General features: G+C 44.8%; 4 protein-coding genes across 7 annotated transcripts; 2 read left to right on the plus strand and 2 right to left on the minus strand.

Annotated features, from left to right (window-relative positions):
• Positions 1-190: 190 nt before the first annotated feature.
• LOC146268432 (phenazine biosynthesis-like domain-containing protein) lies at positions 191-2760 on the plus strand. The gene is made up of 9 exons (XM_084709604.1): positions 191-351; positions 550-649; positions 821-919; positions 1118-1227; positions 1318-1347; positions 1425-1513; positions 1591-1766; positions 1934-1996; positions 2179-2760. Exons 1-9 carry the CDS (start codon positions 268-270, stop codon positions 2289-2291), a joined length of 864 nt encoding a protein of 287 aa, XP_084565730.1. The 5' UTR covers positions 191-267; the 3' UTR covers positions 2292-2760.
• Positions 2746-10588, minus strand: dna2 (DNA replication helicase/nuclease 2). Of its 2 annotated transcripts, XM_084709591.1 has the most exons (24): positions 10445-10588; positions 9969-10028; positions 8751-9850; positions 8476-8649; positions 8181-8364; positions 7875-8023; positions 7659-7790; positions 7285-7513; positions 7059-7176; positions 6777-6933; positions 6468-6662; positions 6081-6317; positions 5875-5988; positions 5542-5651; positions 5237-5346; positions 4877-5098; positions 4596-4789; positions 4410-4499; positions 4089-4296; positions 3776-3865; positions 3504-3686; positions 3178-3324; positions 3000-3073; positions 2746-2885 (listed from the first exon to the last, which is right to left on the minus strand). In XM_084709591.1, exons 1-23 carry the CDS (start codon positions 10472-10474, stop codon positions 3020-3022), a joined length of 4287 nt encoding a protein of 1428 aa, XP_084565717.1. In that variant the 5' UTR covers positions 10475-10588; the 3' UTR covers positions 2746-2885; positions 3000-3019. The 2 variants fall into 2 exon arrangements, with proteins under 2 accessions (XP_084565717.1, XP_084565718.1); XM_084709592.1 differs by lacking the exons at positions 9969-10028; positions 10445-10588 and having other exon boundaries at positions 8751-9194; positions 9332-9589.
• Positions 10589-10751: 163 nt separating this feature from the next.
• Positions 10752-13020, plus strand: LOC146268434 (uncharacterized). Its single transcript, XM_084709605.1, has 9 exons — positions 10752-10910; positions 11470-11537; positions 11647-11694; positions 11902-11966; positions 12067-12104; positions 12203-12282; positions 12399-12461; positions 12566-12616; positions 12715-13020. The coding sequence occupies exons 1-9, from the start codon at positions 10835-10837 to the stop codon at positions 12766-12768; spliced, it is 543 nt and encodes a 180-aa protein (XP_084565731.1). The 5' UTR covers positions 10752-10834; the 3' UTR covers positions 12769-13020.
• A 541-nt stretch (positions 13021-13561) lies between these two features.
• Positions 13562-17788, minus strand: ppm1g (protein phosphatase, Mg2+/Mn2+ dependent, 1G). 3 transcript variants are annotated; one of them, XM_084709600.1, is made up of 11 exons: positions 17599-17788; positions 17078-17211; positions 16679-16748; positions 16467-16552; positions 16248-16377; positions 15580-16091; positions 15328-15450; positions 14915-15149; positions 14570-14699; positions 14385-14484; positions 13562-14178 (listed from the first exon to the last, which is right to left on the minus strand). In XM_084709600.1, exons 2-11 carry the CDS (start codon positions 17186-17188, stop codon positions 13990-13992), a joined length of 1686 nt encoding a protein of 561 aa, XP_084565726.1. In that variant the 5' UTR covers positions 17189-17211; positions 17599-17788; the 3' UTR covers positions 13562-13989. The 3 variants fall into 3 exon arrangements, with proteins under 3 accessions (XP_084565726.1, XP_084565725.1, XP_084565723.1); XM_084709599.1 differs by lacking the exon at positions 17599-17788 and adding an exon at positions 17538-17597; XM_084709597.1 differs by lacking the exon at positions 17599-17788 and having other exon boundaries at positions 17078-17509.
• Positions 17789-21300: the final 3512 nt, after the last annotated feature.

Consider the following 21300-nt stretch of genomic DNA (forward strand, 5'->3'; position numbering starts at 1 on the left):
TTTATCTCCGATTTCTCCAAAGTAAAATTACTAACCATCACTTTAATACAAGGTTTAGCAGGTTTATGTACGTCTTAACCGTTAAAGGTATTCTCCTTCATATCAAAATATTTCATATTCTTCATATTTTTTAAGCAGAAAGAAGAACAGGAGTCAATGCGAGGTGTAATGAACTGAGTATTTGTACAGGGCACTATGGTCTAAAGTCCATTGAAATTAGTTTGGGGCTTACACTGGTCATCCGGGAGGTAATCTATAGTAAGAATAATGAAGATTCCAGTGTTCACCGTTGATGCATTTACTAATCTACCCTTCAAAGGGAATCCTGCAGCTGTTTGTCCACTTTTATGTGTAAGTATGTCTGTATATTTGATCAACTATTACATGGACATTCCATCCAAACGTTTTTCAACATTGCTTCTGTGTTGGGTTACTATTAAGCATTGAAAATCAGTATCTAAACATAATGCTTAATTTTCTCAATCAATTCCCCTTTCTAAGACTATTGCACAGAAATGACAACAATTTCTAATTTTTTCACCCATGCAGGAGCTGCAGGATGAGTTGTACCAGAAGATAGCAGCTGAGATGAATCTGTCTGAGACAGCCTTCATTACACGACTCAACCCAGCAGATGACTTCAGCTCAGGTAGGCTCACACTTCCTAGTCTTTTTTTATCCATGGTACATGTTCAATAATGTAACAGGGCAACAAACAATAATGTTTGTGGCTTTCTAGTCTATGTTAGACCTGGAGACTGTTTATTGTTGTGATCACTTGTGAAGACTTTGCACTAGTAAAAATGTCTACGTCTATCAGGAGCCCGTTTTCATCTGCGGTGGTTCAGCCCAACCAATGAGGTTCCCCTGTGTGGCCATGCCACCTTGGCCTCTGCTGCTGTACTCTTCTATAAGAAAAGTAAAAAGCTTTATATTCACTGTTTTCACTGTGATAAAGGCAACTGGGACAAATGACATACAATTACCAATGTACCCTTGCAAAGGATAGACTAGCAAAGAACAGAACAGGACGGAACATTAATTGCAATAGATGGGTGCAGGATTCACCTATTAGTATTGTGCACATTGTAACTCTTTCACTTATTTCCTAACCCAGAAAATATTAACTCCACTTTGGTGTTTGAGACTATGAGTGGAGAACTACATGTCCGCCAGAAGGGAGACTCCTTTGTCATGGACTTCCCCCTTAATAAGCCCGTACCCCAGGTACGCAATAAAAATAAAGGTTTTGCCTATATTTGCCTATATATTTTGACATATTTGCCAATATGTCTTTCTGACAACTTTGTTCTTCAGGTGGCAGATGATTTCAAAGAAGTCATTAAAGTAAGTTAAAATGCATTTAAAAAAAGTTGTCATAACAGAAAGGTCATATTTTAATGAATGGTATGCAACGTCTGAAGGCTGCTGTAGGAGACCATCCAGTTCAAGAAGTGTGTCTTTGTCCCACAACCAAGAAGCTGATGATTCGTCTAGATGATACTTGCGACAGGTCAGTGTGTTTATGTTGTGTTTGTGTGTGTACAGTATGTATTCAGTACTATTTAATTTACAGTATGTTTCTCTCAGGTCAGTGCTGACCAGCCTGCAGCCTAATGCTGCAGCCCTGCTGGCCAGTGAGAGCAGTGGCAGGGTGAAAGGGGTGATAGTCACCATGCTGGGAGCCCCTCAGTGCCAGCCGGGCTATGACTTCTATTCCAGAAACTTTTCCCCCTGGAACGGCATTCCGGAAGACCCCGTCACTGGTACTTGCAGGGATTAAACCTCATTCAAAACATCTATTATGTCAAGAGTGACTTCTCGTCTCTGGAAGGAGAATCTCATTAAAATTGTGTGGTTCAGAATTACTACAAGGAGTGGGTGGACTTCTTGGTCAGTGGCAGATTAGATACACCTTGTTCTATCTTTGCAGGTTCCTCACATACTGTGCTGGCGAGCTACTGGTCTGAGAAATTAGGCAAAAAGATGATGCTGGGTAAGTTTAACATGAAATAGTTAAGTTACAGAGCAGTCATCATGGGTGCATATCTCTGTATTTCACCTGGTACAAACATGTTCATATTTATACAATGTTGAAACTATGTTGTGAACATTTTAGTCATCAAAGTTTGATAATGGCATGTAAAATGTCACTAATGTACTTCTTGTACCTGCCAGCCTATCAGTGCTCAAGTCGTGGTGGGGAACTGCAGCTGGAAGTGAGGGATGATGGGAGATTGGACATCACAGGCCAGGCAGTCACCATCCTCGAAGGAACTCTGTGTTTATAGTTGTCTATATACAGTGTAACTGGATTTAAACAAAGTCTAAATAATTTGGGATGCATAACACCTGTGAATAATATGACTGAAAAATTGTAAATAATTAAAATAATTTATTCACAGAAAATACAAAATGACACAATAAAAAAATCTTATTATTACACATAATAAAAGACAGATGATATCAAAGACAATTAATAATCATAATGAAGTTTGGAACATTTCTAGTGAAACACAAGTAGCCTGCTTCTTTGTGAGGTCAGTACTGGTTTTCAGTCAAGGTTAGGTAAAAAGAGTGAACAAATTACTGTTATGAATCATCAACTGAGGTAAGTTTGTAGAATTATGTAGAAATTAGACATGGTCCCTTCCAGTTAACCCTTCACTGAGCAGCATGTATATTAAATACTGTATTCAAGAGTGTAATGAATCACATCCTGTTAAATCAAACAGTCTATAATTAAAACAAGAGGCACCATTGCTGTTTTGGTTCAGTGCTTAACATCAATATCCAGTTATCTAAAAGATTCAGGTCACAGAGTGAGCACCATTTCAAGTACAAAGTTGATGAACAATTACAGCTTAATCATCTGGATGAAATTTCTGAAAAGGTTTTGATCACAAAAATGTATATCAGGAGAGCATTTAAAGTAGCAGATGAGGTAGTGCATTTTCTGTTCTATATATTGCATGTCAATGTTTTGAACGTCAACTCACAGTGTATAGCAGTCCTTCCATCACAGATGCATGATGGGTAACACCTCATGAGCTGCCAGAGGGAGCTGGAAGACGTGGCTTGTGGTTAAGAAAAACTTTAATAGACTGCACAATCCACAGTAATCTAGAAGTATTGTAATAAACAAAAGTGTGTGTGTGTGGAGGTGATAAAGGATATCATGTTCTCCTGCTGCAGGTGGTTGAGGAGTTTCTCCAGGGGGGCGTAGCGTCTCAGGGTGGGGATGGAGCCCAGCATCAGCAGCTTGTGTTTGGCTCTGGTGATGGCCACGTTCAGCCTGCGCCAGTCCTTAAGAAGCTCCCCCAGCTGACACACGCACACACACACATTCCACAATGGCGAGGCATATAAGCTTACCACTGACTCATTTAAAAACACAAGTTAGACACAAAGCTACCTTTCAATTATAAAGCCCTTTGGATCTTTCTGTGCTTGTATCAGTTCACCCTCCAGACTGAGGTTAGTCAGCTCTTCTCATGACTCACGTTGCCGTCAGGGTGGCTCCTGACAAAGGACACGATAATGAGGCTCTTGTCTCTGCCTTGGTACTTGTCCACTGTGTTGACCTCCACGCCTTTGAACTCCGACCCCACCAGCAGCCCTGAAATAGTCTTTAGCTGCTGCCTGTAAGGGGCAATCACCCCTATGTCACTGGCCCTGCAGCCTGCCTGGAACGGAACAGGCAAGGGGACTGTTAGTTATCTAGCAGCCGAATGGCACTCTCCACCAATCACAAGCTCCAAACCCTGAGGCCTACCTTGAGCACCAGGCTGAGCAGACGGTGGACCAGGACCGCCTCCGTATGGTTGCTGACGCCTCCATGCTCCACCGTCTCTCCTGCTGGCACCTGCAGGGGGCGGTAGAGACCGTGCTCAGACATAAGAGCCCAATCATTTCAGTCATAGAGGATGGTGGGTTTGTAGTGCATTATATATGGGGTGTCGTGCAAATTATGTTGCGTATTGGGTAGGGAGATGTTGTGAGGTATGTCTAATTTGTGCAGTGCTAAATAATAAATAGGGTGTTTTACAGTACTTTGTGTACAGTGTGTAGATTTCTTTTTTACTGACCAGGGTAGTGTCCAGGAAGCAGACAGGGTTGTTTGGCAGCAGGGCAGCTTGTATCCAGGCCAGGTCCTCTGGGCGGGTAAGGCGGAGCTCCAGCTCTGATTGGACAGTTTCTAGGTGGGGCAGGGCGAGGAGTCCGCTGGCGGTGCGCTCTGAGCCACACTCCAACCTCCCCTCGTACATTAGCGTGTTACTGAGGGACATGATCTTACTGGAGGGACACAGCACAAGACAGGGTGAGTTTCTGAGAGAGAACCGAAAGACTTTGTGTTTGTGAGAGAGTGATTTGGAGTATATGTGCTTGAGGGAGATTCTTAGCCATACCTGTTCATCCTGTACTGAACAGTCAGCTGGACCACCGCTTCCTTGTGATGCTCCAGTCGTTTGAACAGGCTCTCGTCCATCCCCAGAGACCTAGAGACACGGGAGAAGCCACACATAAACGCACGTTTTAGGGGTGAACTGGCGTAGGTTACCGAGGTTTGGGAGGGCGGGACAGTAGTGTCTGACCTGGCCTCCTGGTTCTGGACGATGGGGGGCAGCTGCTGGTGGTCTCCCACCAGGACAAAGCGCTCGGCGTAGATCAGCGGCCCCAAGCACACGGGCTGGCAGATCTGAGACGCCTCGTCCACGATGCAGAAGTCGAATCGACGGCGGGTAAAGATGGGGTGTTTGACTCCCATACAGGTGGTGGCCACTACGAGCTGCACAGACATGTGGAAGAGAAAAACTGTTATAAAGTACCCTGTGAAGCGAGCTGTCAAAATGTGTGTGCGTGTGTGTGCACGCACTTCCTTGTTGTAGAACTGCTCCAGTTCAGCGAGGGTGTGTATGCCGTCGGCCCGCCCCCTCTCCTCGGTATAGGCCAGGATGTCTGGGTGGACCTTCTGACTCCGCCCCAGGCGCAGGAAGCCCACCTTGAACCTGCGCAGCTTCAACAGGATGTTGTCCACAGCAGAGTGAGTGTAGCTGGTCAGTAGCACACTGAAGCCACATGCATACAAGATGCGTACCTGTGGGACAGAGGAGTGTCAAAGCACTTCAACACACTTCTCCATCCAGGATTCAGATTAGAAAAGAGAAACAGGAAGGAGAGGTGAACAAGGGAAGGAAGAGAGGAGGAGATGAGGGAGGAGAGGCCCAAGTCTCACCAGGGTACAGATTGTGGTGGTTTTGCCCGTGCCAGGCATACCCACTATCAGGGTGTAGTCTTTACACAGTAGCACCTTCTTCATGGCCTGCTTCTGAGGCTTGTTGAGCCCTAGAACACACACAGGACAGACACACACACGCACACACACAGGACACACACACACACAGACAGACAGCATGGTTAGAGGGAGACAACAGGATACTGACTGTTGGATGTAATCTATGATGATCAGTCATGGAATTAGAGATTAAGAGGATGGTGGAGGGGTGTTTCATGAAGGGGGATGGAAGAGAGAGACTTCACCTTTGAGGATGTTAGCGACCGTATCCTTGGCCTCGTGGGGTAGTACGCTGCTCAGACTGGAAATGAACTGGGGGGGACGGAAGTCCACAATCAGCTCCCTCAGTCTCAGACTGTGACCACACACACACACACACACACACACACACACACACAGACAGGAGGGAAATATTGAGTGAGTGAGTGAGTGACTGGTTTTCCAACGTCTTTGTTTTCCTCTTTCACATCTACACTTCCTGTAGATTTGGCTAAGATCATTTCAAAGATGATCCTCAAGTTTCTCATGCTCTCCTCCTATTCTCCTCTGAGGCATACTGAAGACCAGGGACATCAAACCTGGGAGGGCAGTTCTCCATGAGCTTAGAGAGGTTGACCAGATGTGTGGACAGTCCTGTCACTCCTTCATCATGGTCCACACGGAACACCACCCCACTGTGCCTGGACAGATCCCTAGAGAGGAGAGGAACGCCAGCTCTTAGACAAGTCCCTGAACCAGACTGAGCTGCCCACGATGCTCGAGTACGAGTGTGTGCCTGTCTCACCTGTCCAGAATGCAGCTGACTGTCCTACTAGCGACATCACACAGGTATCCGGTCGCCACGGCGACCAGCTGCAACTTTTCGTCGCTCACAACGACCCGGTCACCAACGGCCAGTCCGCTCACAGTTTGGTCGGCAGCTCCACTTCGCCGCTCAAAGCGGTGGATGAACACCCCATCGGATTGGGTTTTCACCTCCCCAATCAGCTGAAGGTTCCCAACACACCCTCCTCTCTTCTCCCTTACAACACAGAGCAGAACAGCCAATCAAAAATAAAGGATCTTTTCAACATCTTCCTAAAAGCAGAAAGTCACAAGTGTGTTCTCAAAACACATAGTGTTTGGTTAGTATAGTGTGTGTGTGTGTGTGTGTGTGTGTATGGTGCCCCACCTCTCCTCTGCTGTCTGCAGCCAGACACGTTTGCGCCCATTCTTGGTCTCCATAGTGACCGCCTCCAGGCTGCAGAGGAGAAGCCAGTGGCTGAAGTACTGCAGGTGAGACTCCATCACATGACCACTCTCCTGCTCCAGGAAGGCCTGCACGGCATCATGGGAGGCGTAGTCCGGCAATCTACTCTCAACAGCCCTGAAGAGACAGAAACAACACAACCATTTAAAAAGTCTATATTGAGACATTTTCCAATATTGTCCAAGATTAGCTTACTCCCTCTCAAAGATCAGTAATAATAACCATTCTCACCGGTCATAGAGCGCACAGTTCCTGCTCTGGGGGCAGTACTTGCAAGTCTGTCTGTCTGTGATGATGTCAGGAAGGGCGGAGAGCCGAGTCTGTCCTGCCCCCTTCACTACAGTGTTTCCCAGGTGATGAGCCAGTGTGTTCCGCAGCTTCAACAGTTCTAAAAGTTCATCAAAATAATATAGTACAGTATAGTATAGTATAGTATATAGTATACATGAGAAGGGGCATGTGTCAGTTGAACGGATCCAGGTGGTGTGATGTTAAGGGGGGGGTGTAGCCTACCTCTTCGGTCCATGTGGTTGCCCACTATGGGGAGCAGGCTGCCAGTCTTCAGGTAGAGCAGGAGGCCTGCCTCCGCATCACAACGCCTCTCCAGACTCATCAGAGTGTACAGGATAACCTGCAAAATCCCACCAGAGGGTCAACCACCGGCTACGAGTATGTGTGTGTGTTTGTGTGTGTATATGAGTGTGTGCGAGAGAGAGAGAGAGAGACTACACTCCAGTACCTGGCTGCGGTGCTCTATAGAATTGGACTCCTTTCCAGTCTTCAGCTCCAGGGGCATGATCCGCTCCACTGGGGCTCGGCCACGGCGTTGGATCCGGACCCGGGCCGTCACGTCGATCTTCCCCTTCAGACCGAACCTGGGTGACCACACGTTCTCCTCGATGTCCACCACCTCAGCTACCGTGACGCTGCACGCAGAGTCCTGCCTGCTCATAGCCCCATCACTGGGCCTGGTTAGAGGAGGAGGTGGTGGGGGGGGGGTGGGACACATAAAAAAGCGTTCACCTTTATCTCTTGGTGGGGATATTTCTTTTTTTTCTTCTCATCTAACAGTCTGCAGAGATAATTACATGTGTGTATCTGTGTGGTACCTACAGTTTGAGGGTGATCTGTTTCTGTCCGGCCTGAGGGGAGGTGTGGAGGTAGTCCCTAGCCCAGTCGGCCAGGGCAGGCAGGTAATCCCACACCTCCTGCCTCATGTCTTCCTGCCTCAGATTCAGACTGTACCTGCAGACACACGCACACAGGTAAACTTGACAACAAACATACTAACAAAGATAGGTAGGAGGTAAAAGTTTGTCTGCCTCTTACATGTCTCCAAGGTAGTTAGGGCTCAGCAATGCTTGATTGGCTAGTTGCTGCAAAGTCGTTATGGAAAAGTCTCCCCTCATAGCAGCCTTCTGGAAAATCTCATGAACCATGGTTCCATTCAGCATTTGTTTAGAGCCGCCGTCAAAACTCTGGACAGGGGAGAAAAAGCATATTCCATGAAAAATAAATGAATGCGAAGGGACCTGGGATGGCAGACTAAATAATAAGATACAAGTAATTGTGACTGGCAATACTGACAGTGTATTTAAGGCACTAGTCTGAGGAACACAGCAACTGAACTAGTACCTTGAACATCTCCCCCAGCACGGCACGCCTCATGCAGCGGATCCCGCTGGAAATGCTGGTGCCAGAGACCAGCAGGTCGGGGAGTAGGACCAGGAAGCCAGAGTTACTGTCCACCAACCAGGTGCCAGAATCACAACTGCCTTCAAGGTGAACCACGTCCCTCCGTGACACAGGGCTTGACACCCTGCCAACAAAATACATCAAATATTTCTTTGGGGTTCTGATTATTACCCACATATGCTGTGGGTGGTGTTACCATAACACCATATCAATATCTGGTAAGGAAGCCTCTTACCATCCGTCTCGGAGGATGCAGGTGTGTGTGGGTTGGAGGGTGTTGGAGCAGGTGATGGTAAGGTGTTTCTCCAGAGCTCCTCTACATCCAGGGACTTCCTGGACATCTAGAACCCAGTACCGGTTGTTCTCACCTGGGCTCAGGATCACATGGTCTGGGATGATGTTCTTTTTCCTGGGTGCAACAAGACAACTTGGATAAAAACAATTACATAATGAAAGGTATTTTAGAGCAATCAAGCAACTTACATCTATTAACTTGTATCAGTGTCATACCCCGTTCTGGATTTGTCCTGGTCGTCTTTGATATTATTGAAACTTTGTTCCATCTGGTCATCCAGCCAGCCATCTACCAGACCCTCAAGATGGTCTTCTGACGGTGTCATAGCCTTCCCATCAGCACCCTCTGTCCTCACCTGTCCTTTTTCTGAGGATTTCACACCTGTCCCATCAGGTTCCTCTCCATCCGCTTGCTTGTTTACTTCCTGTTTGTTACTCGGGTGTGCAGGTGGCCAAGGAGAAGCTAACCTTTCCCTTCGTGGCAGCTTTCCAATATGCTGATCAGTCCTCTTGGAAATCACATGACTGCCTTTGTCTTTAAGATGAGTGGGGCTGTTCGCTTTCACAGTAGCTGTCGGCTCTGTGATAACAGTGAACACACTCTCCTCTTTCTGTGCTGCAACCTGTCTCATGGACCCAGAGTTGCTCTTGGATGACACACTGGAGGATGATACAGACAGTGGCTTTAATGATGTCATTTCCTTTTTAATCTTCCCTTTGTCTGTCAATACAATCTGACCAGACTTTTTCAGAGCACCTTTACTTAAAATGCCTGAACTTTCTGACCGACCAATCACCTGCAGGCATTCCTCCAGAAAGCCATCACCAGGGACACGAGTGTGCTGCAGCGTGCTAAGGGAAGGCCTTGTGACTGGCTTGCTGCTGGTCCTTGCTCGCTTGGCTGTCTGAACATCCTCGGGACCGAAAAGCCTCTTCACAGACCCAGAGCCCTTAAACATGTCAGCCTTTCTCCTGCCTGTTTGGCCCCGGGCTGGAACTAGGTCTGGAGATACCGGGGCTGGAGCTATGGTTGTGGCTGGTGAGCTTGTTTTATGTCTCATTGATGATCTACAAGTTGCCTTTAATGAGAAGATCCCTCTAGAGCCTGGCATGCGGCTGACAGGAGACTGGGAAAGTTGATCTTCAGGGAGCTTGCTAGATTGCTTTTGGGGTCTGATTTGGCTGTCAGGAGTCTCAGGAACAGTCATGAAGTCCGGGGTGGAGAGGATATTCTCCAAGATTCCAAGAGGACTGCGCTCGGAGGAGATGGCGACGTCTGACTTCTCTGGCTCAGTGATCTTTTGAGGGGATGAGTTCTGAAAGTCAAACATTTAGTCAATTATTCTTTAGCTAATGTACATTGAAAAGGAATCCAGCATTTTCTACTTTTGTGTCAACTACTAGACGATAACATTGGAAAGGGATCAGCTGTACCTCTAGCTTCTTTGAAGAGAAAAATGAGGAGATGTTACTTTGTTGGCCTCGGATCACAGTCTGTGGGATTAGATCAAATAGCAATGACATTTTTTACATTTTACATTACATGTATTCATTTAGCATTTTATCCAAAGCGACTTCCAAGAGAGAGCTTTACAAAGTGCATGGGTCACTGATAATAACAGCTAGCCCCAAAAACATTGCGGGTAGCCAAAACATGAAGCACATATTGTGAACAACCAAAAAATAGGTGCCAAAGGGAAAAAACCATAAGAGCATGTAGTTAAACAATTTACAATTAAACAACATGAATCCCTATAAGTGCAAGTGTACCTGTAGAAAAGCAAACAACAGTAAAACAAATAAAATAAAGTTAGTTTTCTTGATTTTTAGTTAGTTTTCTTAAAAAGAAAGCTAAAAGCAAGCAGATATTACCTAAACACTTCCACATAAGGGCGTCAGACAAAACTCACCGAGGTTTTCTGAACCTTGCTCCTATTCATGGTCGATAGACTGACGTTAGTAGACCAAATCAGATAACAGCTTGGCTACAGTAGCCTAGATACTGTTCTAGCAAGTCGGTAAAAGGCTCAAAGTTTGAACAGTTGTGGTCCAAGTCACGACTGTACCAGCCCAAAATGTTATGTTTGGTAATCAATCAATTAATGAATATGGCTTGAACCCGATCATTTCGATAATGTTGAAACTGCAGCTAAAAGCTGTAACAATTAACAGCCTGTTCATTCAACTTTCTATATGGCGCGTCTTTTTCCTAAACATCTCAAAGCGGAAGCTAGACGCAGACTTCCGTCAAGCTGTTTTGCGTTTTTTCGATTTAGAACCTCCAGACAGCCTAAGAAACCATGTCAAATTTAGTTTATGATGATCCGCATTGTTTATTAAAGACTTGGATAGCACTGAAGAGACTAGACCAAAATGGTACGTTCTTCCTTCCTTGTGGCTTATTTATTTTCAAGTAGATATTTAACTTGGCTCTTTCAGCGCTTACTACTGCTTGTAACCATGGTAACTGATGTTCACTAAACATTTTATTTGCTCTTGCCATAGCCATAGATAGAGAGAAATAAATGTATCTGTATGGCTCTGGCTCTTGCCAACTAATATTTATATATATATATATATTTATATAGTAATATGTATCAAACTAGCTAGCGAAAAGAGTGTAAAGATCAAAATTATATGAACAAACTCAGTCGACTAGCTAGTATGCTAACAGGTGCATTTGACTGGTGACAGGCAAAGTCCTCGTTTGTATTGTGGCTTTGACTGGCTGCTTGTACTAGCTGTAGTTATACAGCTAAAAGTAACTGGGCTTTGTAGCACCGTGGTACTTCTGTAGCAAGCAAGTAGCAGGAAGTTAATCGATAACTAGATAAACTCTTAAAGCATTTGTAGGAATAATCTTTTAGACATCTTTTAGAGTATTGAATGACTATTTTGTTATTCAGTCCATGACTTTAGCTTTACGTCCAAGTAGATGAGCGAGTCATTGCCCTGAGGGAGGTGTCCATTCCTAAGGGGACAGATGCCACTTCTGTTAAACAGGTAGACGATCTCTATTAATACAGCATTAAAAAAAACATTAATGATTGACTTATTTTTCAGGTCTTCGTAGGCCTATTTATCAATTATTTTTTCCCTCTCTTTCTCTTAGATTGTAGCCAGTCATTTTGGATTCAGTTCAGAAAATAGGGCACTGAAGGTAACGTAAAATGAAAAAATATAAGAACTTGGATTCAAACTTGAGTTGTCTTTGCATGCCCAATGGATGTATGAAGCATATTTGTAAAATTGCATTAAGCCTACACTAACTCACCCTAATATTTCAGACTGCCCACCCATACACATCACCCTGACTAGATCTGGTGTTGTTGTGTTACTGTTGAAAGTCCTTCTTTCTTTATCTTAGTTGAGGAACCACAGGGGCTGTCTGATTCCACTCAACAGCTCTATCTCTGCAAACAGCAAGCACATGTGAGCACTTGCGGTAGGCTATACCTCAAGCCATACTAAGTATATAGGTTAATGGTCTTACAACAGTAAAACATCTATTGCATTATCTTTGTCTCCACAGGCCCTATGTGCTGGAGGTGACAAAGATATTCCAGCATGGTATAGATTCACATCAATTAGATTTAGTTGGTTTCTGAAGGTCTTTCTCTAATGAGAATGATGTTGAGGGTTTTGAGTGGTTTGTGTTTGGTTTTCAGTTTCTCCAAAACCAAGAACAACTGCCACTACAGTGATCAATAAAAGCATGAAGACAAGACTACAGAGTATTGTCAGGAAGGTACAATATAAAGCTTACACGCGTGTGTAATGTACACTTTGTTGTACATTACACAATTGTACAATTGTTTTAGTGGTAAAAATACTTTACAATTCCATTCCTTTTTTCATTTATAGATTGAAAGACTTGACGAGCTTCTTCCTCAAATCCAATTAAGACGTCATGACAAATTCAACCAGGTACTTTTGATCTATATATTTCAGAATTCGGATATTTAAAATTGGCTGCCAAAATGTAGACTCACTACCAGTACAAACTATATTGAAAAGTTGTCTCTTTTCAGGAGATTGAGTTGTTGACCCAGAAGCTGAGATTCCTTCATAAGAGAATGCAGGTATACATGGCTACCACATGGCTACCCAACCTCATCAGCAGGTTGTACTTTATCACCAGGTAACAGTGCTGTGATAGTTCTGTATTACTGTATTGCAGGTGGCAGAGGCTCATGGCTGGAGGGGCATGCTTGTCAGAACACCTATGTGGTGAATTGAAGAACACATTGAACCCACATATCAGGTTCTCACCACACATCCATGCCTTCGTATGAATAGTGATGTAGTGGCAAAGTAACCACAGGGTGGATTTATGTGTCAGTTATGATTATCAGCTGTAACTTGCCATTTTTGTAGATAAATGATATACTTAATTTCATAGATCATGGTTATGAAATGTTACTATAAACATTATTTTAGTTTGTAATATTGTCACAATAGTTTAAATAAAAACAGATGACAGGTTTGCTTTATTCCTCTCAATAAGGAAAACTGAAAATTTAATTGGGAGCATTTTTTGTTCTGTGCAGCTCACAGAATTTTGAGACGTAACAAAATATATTTGCAAAAATACATCATAGTAGCCATTATAGAGCAAAATTGTCAATTTTGCATCCTTCAGAGAACCATGAAGTGAGTTTCCGTACTATTTCTTTGTCTAACCTGACCGAGTATGATCTACACTTGAACTGCACATTAATTATGTAAAATGTTAGACAATGTTTTCACCTTAAACTTTTTGTGCAAACTAGACATCCAAAGTCCAGTGGCCATTAATGAACAGCTGACATTTTCTAAAAAAAAAAAAAAAAAAAGATTCAAAAAAGGAATGCGAACTGTATTTACCAAACACAGCAAGTAGAAAGTGCTGAGCTTAATGTGAATGTTTTACATAGAATTCATCAACCCTTCTAGAATAGCAGTTTTTCTAGAAAGTAGTCTTCACCTGAAAGACATTTCCTTCATTTAAACAATCTGAATTTAAAAAGAAGTAGACAGGGCTTCAGTTGTCACGTTATTTAAAAAAATGTATTTGTAATTAATTACATACTGATGTCAAAGTAGTATGCACCAAAATGTCACATTGATCCACAATTACAAAGAAAAAATGCATTTGATCAATTACAAGTATTGAAAACTATATACATAAACAAGGGCATGGTGACAAGATAGTTCACGCTAGGACACAGAACATGGTTTCAATTGGCCTTAAGCAAAATAATAAAAGAAAAAAAGGACTGTTATACAGTTATACTGTCTCATATCTCTGGACAAACTAATAGATATCCTGTCCAAGAGATCAGTCTTTAAAAAGGTTCCACAGAAAGGGTTGGGGGGGAGGTGGGAGTTCCTGTGTCAGGCTACTGAACCAGGCCAGGCCAGGGCTGAGTCAGACCAAACTAGGATGTGCACAGAACAGCTGGTCAGATCAGCTCTATTCACTCTTGGCCTTTTTGCAGTCATTTCCATTCTTCTCAGATACAATCTCTTCTGGCTTTCTCTTTTTAGTGCCCTCAGCCTGGCCTGAGCAGGGGTGGGGGCCGAAGGTTACGATCATGCAGGTCATGTTGTCACATCCTGTCCCATCTCCTGAGGTGTCAGGGGCCAGACAGTGGTCCAGCAGCTGGGGGAGAGGACATACTGGGTTAGGGGAACCCATCACAATCTAGCAGAACTGACATGTATGTTAGCACAGCCTTAGAGTAGAGAACCACTTTCAAAGATCCATCTTTAACCAAACCCAATATAATTTTGTTTCCCTCTCGACTTTAAGTGCACACTGGAGAAATATGGGGGAGGGGGGGGGCTTGGGGGGGGGGGGTGTCTTACCTCTTCCACTATGGAAGACAGGGGTCTGACCACTCCTTTGTCATTGGGTTTGATTCTCTGACTGACAAAGTCCACCACTTCCTGACTGCTCAGAACGTTCCTGTGGACAACACAATTTGATACGGATGGGGTTAAAGTGCACTCCATATTAAAATATGCTTAGCCAAGACGGGGGGTGAGCTTACCAGATGCCGTCACAGGCAATGACCATGAAGTCATTCTCCTCGTTGAGTGTGAGGACCTTGACGTCAGGCATGGCTGAGATCATCTGCTCCTCTGCTGGCAAGGCCTTGTTTCTCTTATAGAAGTGATCACCTAGCAGGACACAATACAGTACAAGCGGTTATTCATCATGCCAATTCAAGACAAGTAACCTTGAATTGTTCCTTTGAGGCAGGTTGCTTGATTAAGACAGCCTTTACTACTGATGATGACCGCGTCTGTTCCAAGTGTGACGAATCTCATTGGCTCTCCAGACAGTGAAACAACGTCTGATCTTACTGCAAAGCAGGCAAGAGCATTTCCCGTACCGACAGCTCTGGAGAGGTTCAGTCCGCCGTTGACGCGTCCGTCCATGGTGACCTTCCCGCCCGCGTTTTTGATCCTGGCCAGCTCCAGCTCGTCCTCCGGCTTGTGGTCGTAGGACATGTCCACAGCCTTGCCCTTCTCAGACACCACGCAGCGGGAGTCCCCGGCATTGGCCACAATCAGCTGCTTCCCCCGGATCAGAGCCACCACCGCCGTGGTCCCACTATCTGAGCCCGGCTGAGGAGACACACAACGCACACACGAATGAGAACAGGCAGGTGTTAGGGACAGTACAGTTGTCAGCTACATAAGCAAAGGATCGAAGGGAATCTGAATATTTACTGATTTTGTCACAGAATAATGAGATATGGACCTAATAAAGTGCAGGTGGCCGTGAAAAGCTCGCTGGCTTTACCTCTTCCTTCCCATCCATTCCTGGTAGGCACATCTCCTCTTCCTCTTCGTCAGAATCCTCCCCCTCCTCGGTGTCCTCTTCATTGTCACTGCTGTACTCACCCTCGTCTTCCTCACTGCCATCCTAGAGGAGAGGGGGATAGAAAGATGAGGGGAGAGTATAAGAAGATGAATCCAATGAATTTTTGGGCAGAAGTCGTGACCAGTGACAATAACAAGAATAAACCTGATGGGGTGTTCCCTTCCCTCTCACCTCCTCATCACTCCCCTCTTCCTCCTCCTCCTCTTCCCCTGACTCATCGCTATCCTCAAAGAACTTGGACTTGGTGTCTCCAGGAGCTTGGGGCTGGGCCGAAGAAGAACAGGAGGGACCCGCATCTCCCTCTACCTTACTGGGCTTCTCTCCTCCACTGGCACCCCTAGAGGAGTCACTGCTGCCCCCTCCTCCACCTGCACCTGCAGAGGACTTGCCATCGCCTGGTCCCCCTGATGCTGCCGCCGCCGCTCCTCTCCTGCAGGCTCTCAGCTTAGAGGCCCCAGACCCGGCTTTGCCATTGCTGTCCGTCTCTCCCTCCAGCTCTCCGTTCAGGACCTTGTCCCCAGTGTGGCAGCCATCAGGGGCATCCCCATCCCCAGACTCTCTCTTGGCTTCGGAACAGGCCTTCTTGTGTTTAAGGGCATTCAGGTTCTGGCCGTAGCGCACCAACAACTCTTCGATGGTCATGGTGGCCTCCTCATGGAGCAAAGCTGCCTCCTCGTTCTCCACTGGTAAGACAGGTAGTGGGTAAGAAAAGACAAGGGAAGTTGGATGACAGCCAATGAACCTTCATTGAGGTTAAATCTATTCTTTGTAATCAAAAGGAAACTAGACTAGACAGTTATCTAAGAGAAGAGTTGACACTGTTGCTGCCATCTACTCACAGTCATCCTCTTCAGCCACTTTCTCATTGGGCGCCTCCTCTGTGGGTCGGCCTGCGATCTGCACCAGCTCCTTGATTACTTCCTCAGTGGTAATTTTACTGTCTATGGCCATAAATGCATCCTCCAGGGCCTATAACAAACAAATCAATACAGGTTTAAAAAAACACTCCATATTCAAGGGGTCTCAATGGCCACTACATTTATCAAACACCAACTGACCTTCTGCAGTTTTCCATCTTTATATGTTTTCTGCTCCTTGATAACGTCAGGCAAGTACTTAGAACAGTACAATGCGACCTCCTCACCTAAAAGAGAAAATACAACTATTGTAAATACTGATATACTAGCAGAAATGTCCTCAACTGTCTGCACAGTATTGACATTGTTCTCAACTAAAGACGTTACTTGTGTGGGATGGGAAAGAGTTGTACCTCCATGTCCATCATACACAGCAAACATGGCCGTTTCTTCGTCCAGCTCTGGGATGCAGTTGTGGGCATCCTGGAAGACATGACAACAGGTTAGATAAGCACATGAAAGCTGCGCACATTTAACATTGAACTGTATCCAAAAAAAGAGTTAAATAACAATAGCAGATTGAAAAATACGCTTTAACAAACAATTAGTTGCATACACAACAATTTTGACCAAATCAGATGATTCCGTTCAAGCAACATGACAATAATTAATTAGCTAGCTACTAAATTAGCTATGTTAGCAGCTAGTAAGCTAGCATGCGTTGCCAAATAACTGGAGCAGAGTTCATAAACCTGAGGTAACATTCCAGCGTGACAAAACATCCATCTATGAACCCATTGCGTTTTCATTACCTCCATAGAAACCCGCCAGCCCTGCATGGCCGAGAAGCCGTAGCTCATATTTTTGTTGCCGCCATCGGACGAGGTCTTGGCCGTGTTAGGTTGAGACAGGTAAGCTCCCATAATGGCCAACTCAGGAGTTCAGTCTAAAAGAAGAAAACATGATGAAAAAAATATTTTCTAAATACAAATTCCATAACCAATAAAGATGTTAGTCTAGCAAGAAAGAAGATATAACCAATGACGTTTAATAATAATGGGAATTTTCAGCTAACTGGAGCTAGTTGCTAGCCGGTTTGTTGCAACTCAAGTCGAGGACACGGGTGCTAGTACTGACTGTTAGCCTTAAAGCTAAAGTTCTTAATCACCAACTATTGCCATTTACTAAAATAAAACGATACATATAACATCCAGATGTCATAAAATGGTAGCCTAATTCATCTTTAAAACCAGTTAAGAGTTCAAAGTGTACCCCAATGTTCAGTTTTTCATAAAAATGCCACCACGTGCAAATGCAAACATTAACAACATACCTCTCAATGTGAAACAGAGACTTAAAGGAAACGGAAATGCCGTGAGTCGAATAAAGTTCGTCATGCGTTAAGCAGTCACGAGGGGGCGACAAACGCCATGTTGTTGTTGCTTGCGTTCCTGTAAGCCAGGCACAGGTTGACTTGGACATCTTCGTTTGTCTCCAAACGTCAAAAAAAGTCCGATAATAAAAGAGGAAAGGGGGGCATCTTATGTCATTTAAATGGTGTTTTAATGTCAAATACAGTTCTTTCTTGACTAAGTTACCTTTCCATTGTAAAACAAAGGAAAGGACATGAGGTCCGTGGCTTCTTTTTCTGTAAGTACGGAAGATTTTATGTACAAGAGAAGGGTCTTTGATAGGTTTTTGAGAGAGAAAGTCACAATATAACCTCTACCACAACAACAACAATCCCCCCCCCCCTTCCCCCAAACAATCAACATTTTGATAACCCAGAAGTTCTTTGAAGCAGAAAGCAGGGCATCCTGCTGTGATTGACATGTGGAGGGGGTGGGGCCTGACCAGATGGAGAGGTGTGAGTACCACTCTCTCAAAGGGGGAAGGGTGTATGTGTAAAGGGTTTAGGGGCTAGGAGGGTTTAATCCTTGGACTGCTGAGTCATAGTAGCTCTCTAGTGGTTGTACTGGTGCAGCTGGTCAAAGCACCAACAATACAACCACATCCACCTTCATGCAGCCACCCCCCTCATCCACACACTCACTCTCAAACTCTTATTGGCTGTCTGGTATGATTCCCATGCAGTCCTGTCTCTCTACAGTTGATAACACTGGGAGTGTCCTAGGACCCTTTGTTTAACATATGTAAATTTAAACTCCTCGATTTATTTACTCAATTTGGGGGATTAAAGGCTGACAAGAAGTCGTGCTGTCTCACTCTCCCATCCTCTCTCATTCCTGCTCTCTTGTTTTGCTTCTCTCTCTCTCTCTCTCTCTCTCTCTCTCTCTCTCTCTCTCTCTTTTCTCTCCCATCTTCTCTCACTCTAGGGTGCGAGTGACTGATGACCCATGGTTGGTTGATCCCGGGGGATTAGGCCTAAATCTCAGCTGGAGAAGCAGCCATCTGCCACTGCTTACATCCATACACTGACTCAACAGAGGTCGTAGCCAGCATTCGCTGTTTTAGATGGAGAACTTAACTTTCCCAGGGCTGCTGTGACCTCCACAGCCCCCAACAAACAACTACTGTCTACATGTGCACCAGCTCAGCCCAGCCAAGCCACCTATGCCATCCCTCCCCAAGTCAGTCCGTCAGTAATGTTCAGCAGACCCACGCAATAGGCCACGTTCTACCTCTTACCCAGCCTGTTCCATAACTGAGGTGTCTCTAGGGGACTCATAGACTTAAAGAGATGCGATGGTAATAAGCCTGAGATTAGAGACCAGACTCCCAGACCACCAGTAGACACCTGTGACTCCTTCCTCCGCCGCCCCGGCCAGCTGCCTCTTGCCTGGGAGAATCAGTCTGAGAACACAACCACTCGGAGACACATACAGACACACATACGCGTGAGCATGTGATTTACATACAACCCACACACACAGATTATAATCTAAAGATGAAATAAAGACATGCAAAATAATATTCCATTAAAAAGCCAGTTGATTTGATTGTTCGGGTCATGACTTGGTTTTATTATCTTGTCAGTGCTTCAACTGCTGGTTGCTTTGACTTTCATCTCGGATGGTGTCACTGTCGTGAAACCCTGGCTGCTTGGGCATCTGTTTGCTGAGGTATTTTAGCAGTTAAAGAGTGTGGAAAAAACTCTTTAGAGACATCCTCCTGTCAACAGTGACCAAATGGACTCTATCCCAGAGCTGCTGCCTCCCGGTCTAGCACCTGAGGTCACACACACGCACACACACACACACACAGCCATGTGTGGGTGTGAGTGAAAGGAGGCTGTCGTGCGAAGGGGATCTTGGGGGGATTACAGCATGGCAGGTCTGAGGGTCTTGCTATCAGTCTGAGGTCTTGTGAGGTATTCCAGTGTGGAAGGTGATGGTGATGATGGTAGCCTCTCTCCTCCTGTTCTCTCTTCTGTGTGGGCTTGCATAGGCCACCTTACGCAACATGGACAAGTGGGTTTCACCCCTATTTTGAGCCTAATGAATGATTGGGCCTGTTCTCGTGGTTCTTTCTTTCTCCCAAGTTTCAAGGTTTTTTTACACCTATCAGTCTGTGTTGTTGTAGTGTTGCCAAGTCAGTCAGACACAAGGCTGGGTGTGTTTGTGTCTTCTGTTTTTGTTTTTACGGAGGCAGAGGAGATAAAATGACTGAGTAGAAGATTTATGAAGGAAGTCAGAGGGAAGAGTCCTTCTCTCTCGCCCAGCCTGTTGTTGTTGATTTCCTTTCGTTTTTTTGTTTGTGTAGAGGGGGTCAGTCTAAATGGAGTCTGCTGTGTGTGTGTTTACATTTGTTGGTGCATATGCGTGCATGTGTGCGTGCATGTGTGCATGACTCAATTGTGTGTGTGTTTGTGCTTGTGTGTGTGGAGGGGGTCAGAAGGCTGAAAAGGGTCTGCAGCAGGAGGACAAGCAGACATGGGCTTGGGGGACTGGAGGAGTCTGGGAACCCCTCTGCTGATCCATCTAAATCAGTTATACAGCCTCTGGGACCTGCTCTCTCCTCTGGGAAATAATATAATAACTGCCATCCACCTCGGCCCTCTCTATTCTCTATTCAAACACACTTTTCACACGGGCTCCGGCCTCATTGATTCAATCAACGCTTAAGACGTCCACCCTTTTTTTCAATGGATTGTTTGCTTTCTCATTCTCTCTTTCACAAACACAACCACACACACACAGAGAAACACAACCACACACAGAACCACATTTGCACTGCCTGCATATTTTCACCTAAGTGTGGCCACAGAACATCAACATGATGACACAAATTATTTTTTGTCACAAAAATTCTACATGGGTTTAAAATGTTAAATAAATAACAAATGCTACATATATTCATATTAGGCACCAAGATAGAAAAACAATGGGTACCAAAATAGCAGTAGCCTTTTTAGGTCTTCTATAATAATAAGTGGAAGTGGAAGGTGGCAGCTGGCTGTTAGCCTGATACTTCTCTTGATAAAGAGATAAGAACCAACTCAGAACTGACAGTCTGCTCTTTCCCGTCTCCCACTTTCACACAGAGCCACACTGCTATCTATCACCTATTGGCAGACTGAAGGACTGAGCTTCTAATGGTGTCAGAAGAACATAAAAGCCTAAGATAATCCTTCACACTCTCTTTTCAGGGCTTTACACTGAACTGAGTGACAGACAAACATTTGAAGAAGGAGATACTTCAACAGGCATCCCTCTGCAGTTAACCTTTAATTCATTCTACACCCTCAGAAGTGGAGATACCGTGTCCTCAATTCACTGTAAAAGGATATTCCATTCAGGGCCTTAAGATAGAAACTGCTCATGTATTTGGACCTGATACACCTTTCCCTCCTGTTGATATGTTTGGAGGCAGGATCTCAATTCACATAAGACTCCTACTGTAGGCTTTGATCTACAAACACCTCCGCAACACACACACACACACACACACACACACACACACACACACACACACACACACACACACACACACACACACACACACACACACACACACAGACACAGAAGAGCACACCAACAGTATACACAAAATGGTATTCTATTCATCAGAGCAA

Source organism: Hypomesus nipponensis, chromosome 11 (genome assembly GCF_054491055.1).
Source record: "Hypomesus nipponensis isolate SF chromosome 11, ASM5449105v1, whole genome shotgun sequence".
Classification (NCBI taxonomy): Eukaryota; Metazoa; Chordata; class Actinopteri; order Osmeriformes; family Osmeridae; genus Hypomesus; species Hypomesus nipponensis.

What these genes read in the sequence shown, in the direction of transcription:
- LOC146268432 (XM_084709604.1), top strand. Translation starts at nt 268, where the DNA reads ATGAAGATTCCAGTGTTCACCGTTGATGCATTTACTAATCTACCCTTC. An exon ending in TGTACTCTTCTATAAGAAAA is followed by an intron (nt 920 to 1,117) that starts GTAAAAAGCTTT and finishes TTCCTAACCCAG; the next exon opens with AAAATATTAACTCCACTTTG. An exon ending in TTAATAAGCCCGTACCCCAG is followed by an intron (nt 1,228 to 1,317) that starts GTACGCAATAAA and finishes TTTGTTCTTCAG; the next exon opens with GTGGCAGATGATTTCAAAGA.
- dna2 (XM_084709591.1), bottom strand. Translation starts at nt 10,474, where the DNA reads ATGAATAGGAGCAAGGTTCAGAAAACCTCG. An exon ending in TGCATCCTCCGAGACGGATG is followed by an intron (nt 8,365 to 8,475) that starts GTAAGAGGCTTC and finishes TTTTGTTGGCAG; the next exon opens with GGTGTCAAGCCCTGTGTCAC. An exon ending in CAACCACATGGACCGAAGAG is followed by an intron (nt 6,934 to 7,058) that starts GTAGGCTACACC and finishes ATGAACTTTTAG; the next exon opens with AACTGTTGAAGCTGCGGAAC.
- LOC146268434 (XM_084709605.1), top strand. Translation starts at nt 10,835, where the DNA reads ATGTCAAATTTAGTTTATGATGATCCGCATTGTTTATTAAAGACTTGG. An exon ending in ATGCCACTTCTGTTAAACAG is followed by an intron (nt 11,538 to 11,646) that starts GTAGACGATCTC and finishes TCTTTCTCTTAG; the next exon opens with ATTGTAGCCAGTCATTTTGG. An exon ending in GTCATGACAAATTCAACCAG is followed by an intron (nt 12,462 to 12,565) that starts GTACTTTTGATC and finishes GTCTCTTTTCAG; the next exon opens with GAGATTGAGTTGTTGACCCA.
- ppm1g (XM_084709600.1), bottom strand. Translation starts at nt 17,188, where the DNA reads ATGGGAGCTTACCTGTCTCAACCTAACACGGCCAAGACCTCGTCCGAT. An exon ending in TGTGTATGATGGACATGGAG is followed by an intron (nt 16,553 to 16,678) that starts GTACAACTCTTT and finishes TTTCTCTTTTAG; the next exon opens with GTGAGGAGGTCGCATTGTAC. An exon ending in AAGATGGAAAACTGCAGAAG is followed by an intron (nt 16,378 to 16,466) that starts GTCAGTTGGTGT and finishes TGTTTGTTATAG; the next exon opens with GCCCTGGAGGATGCATTTAT.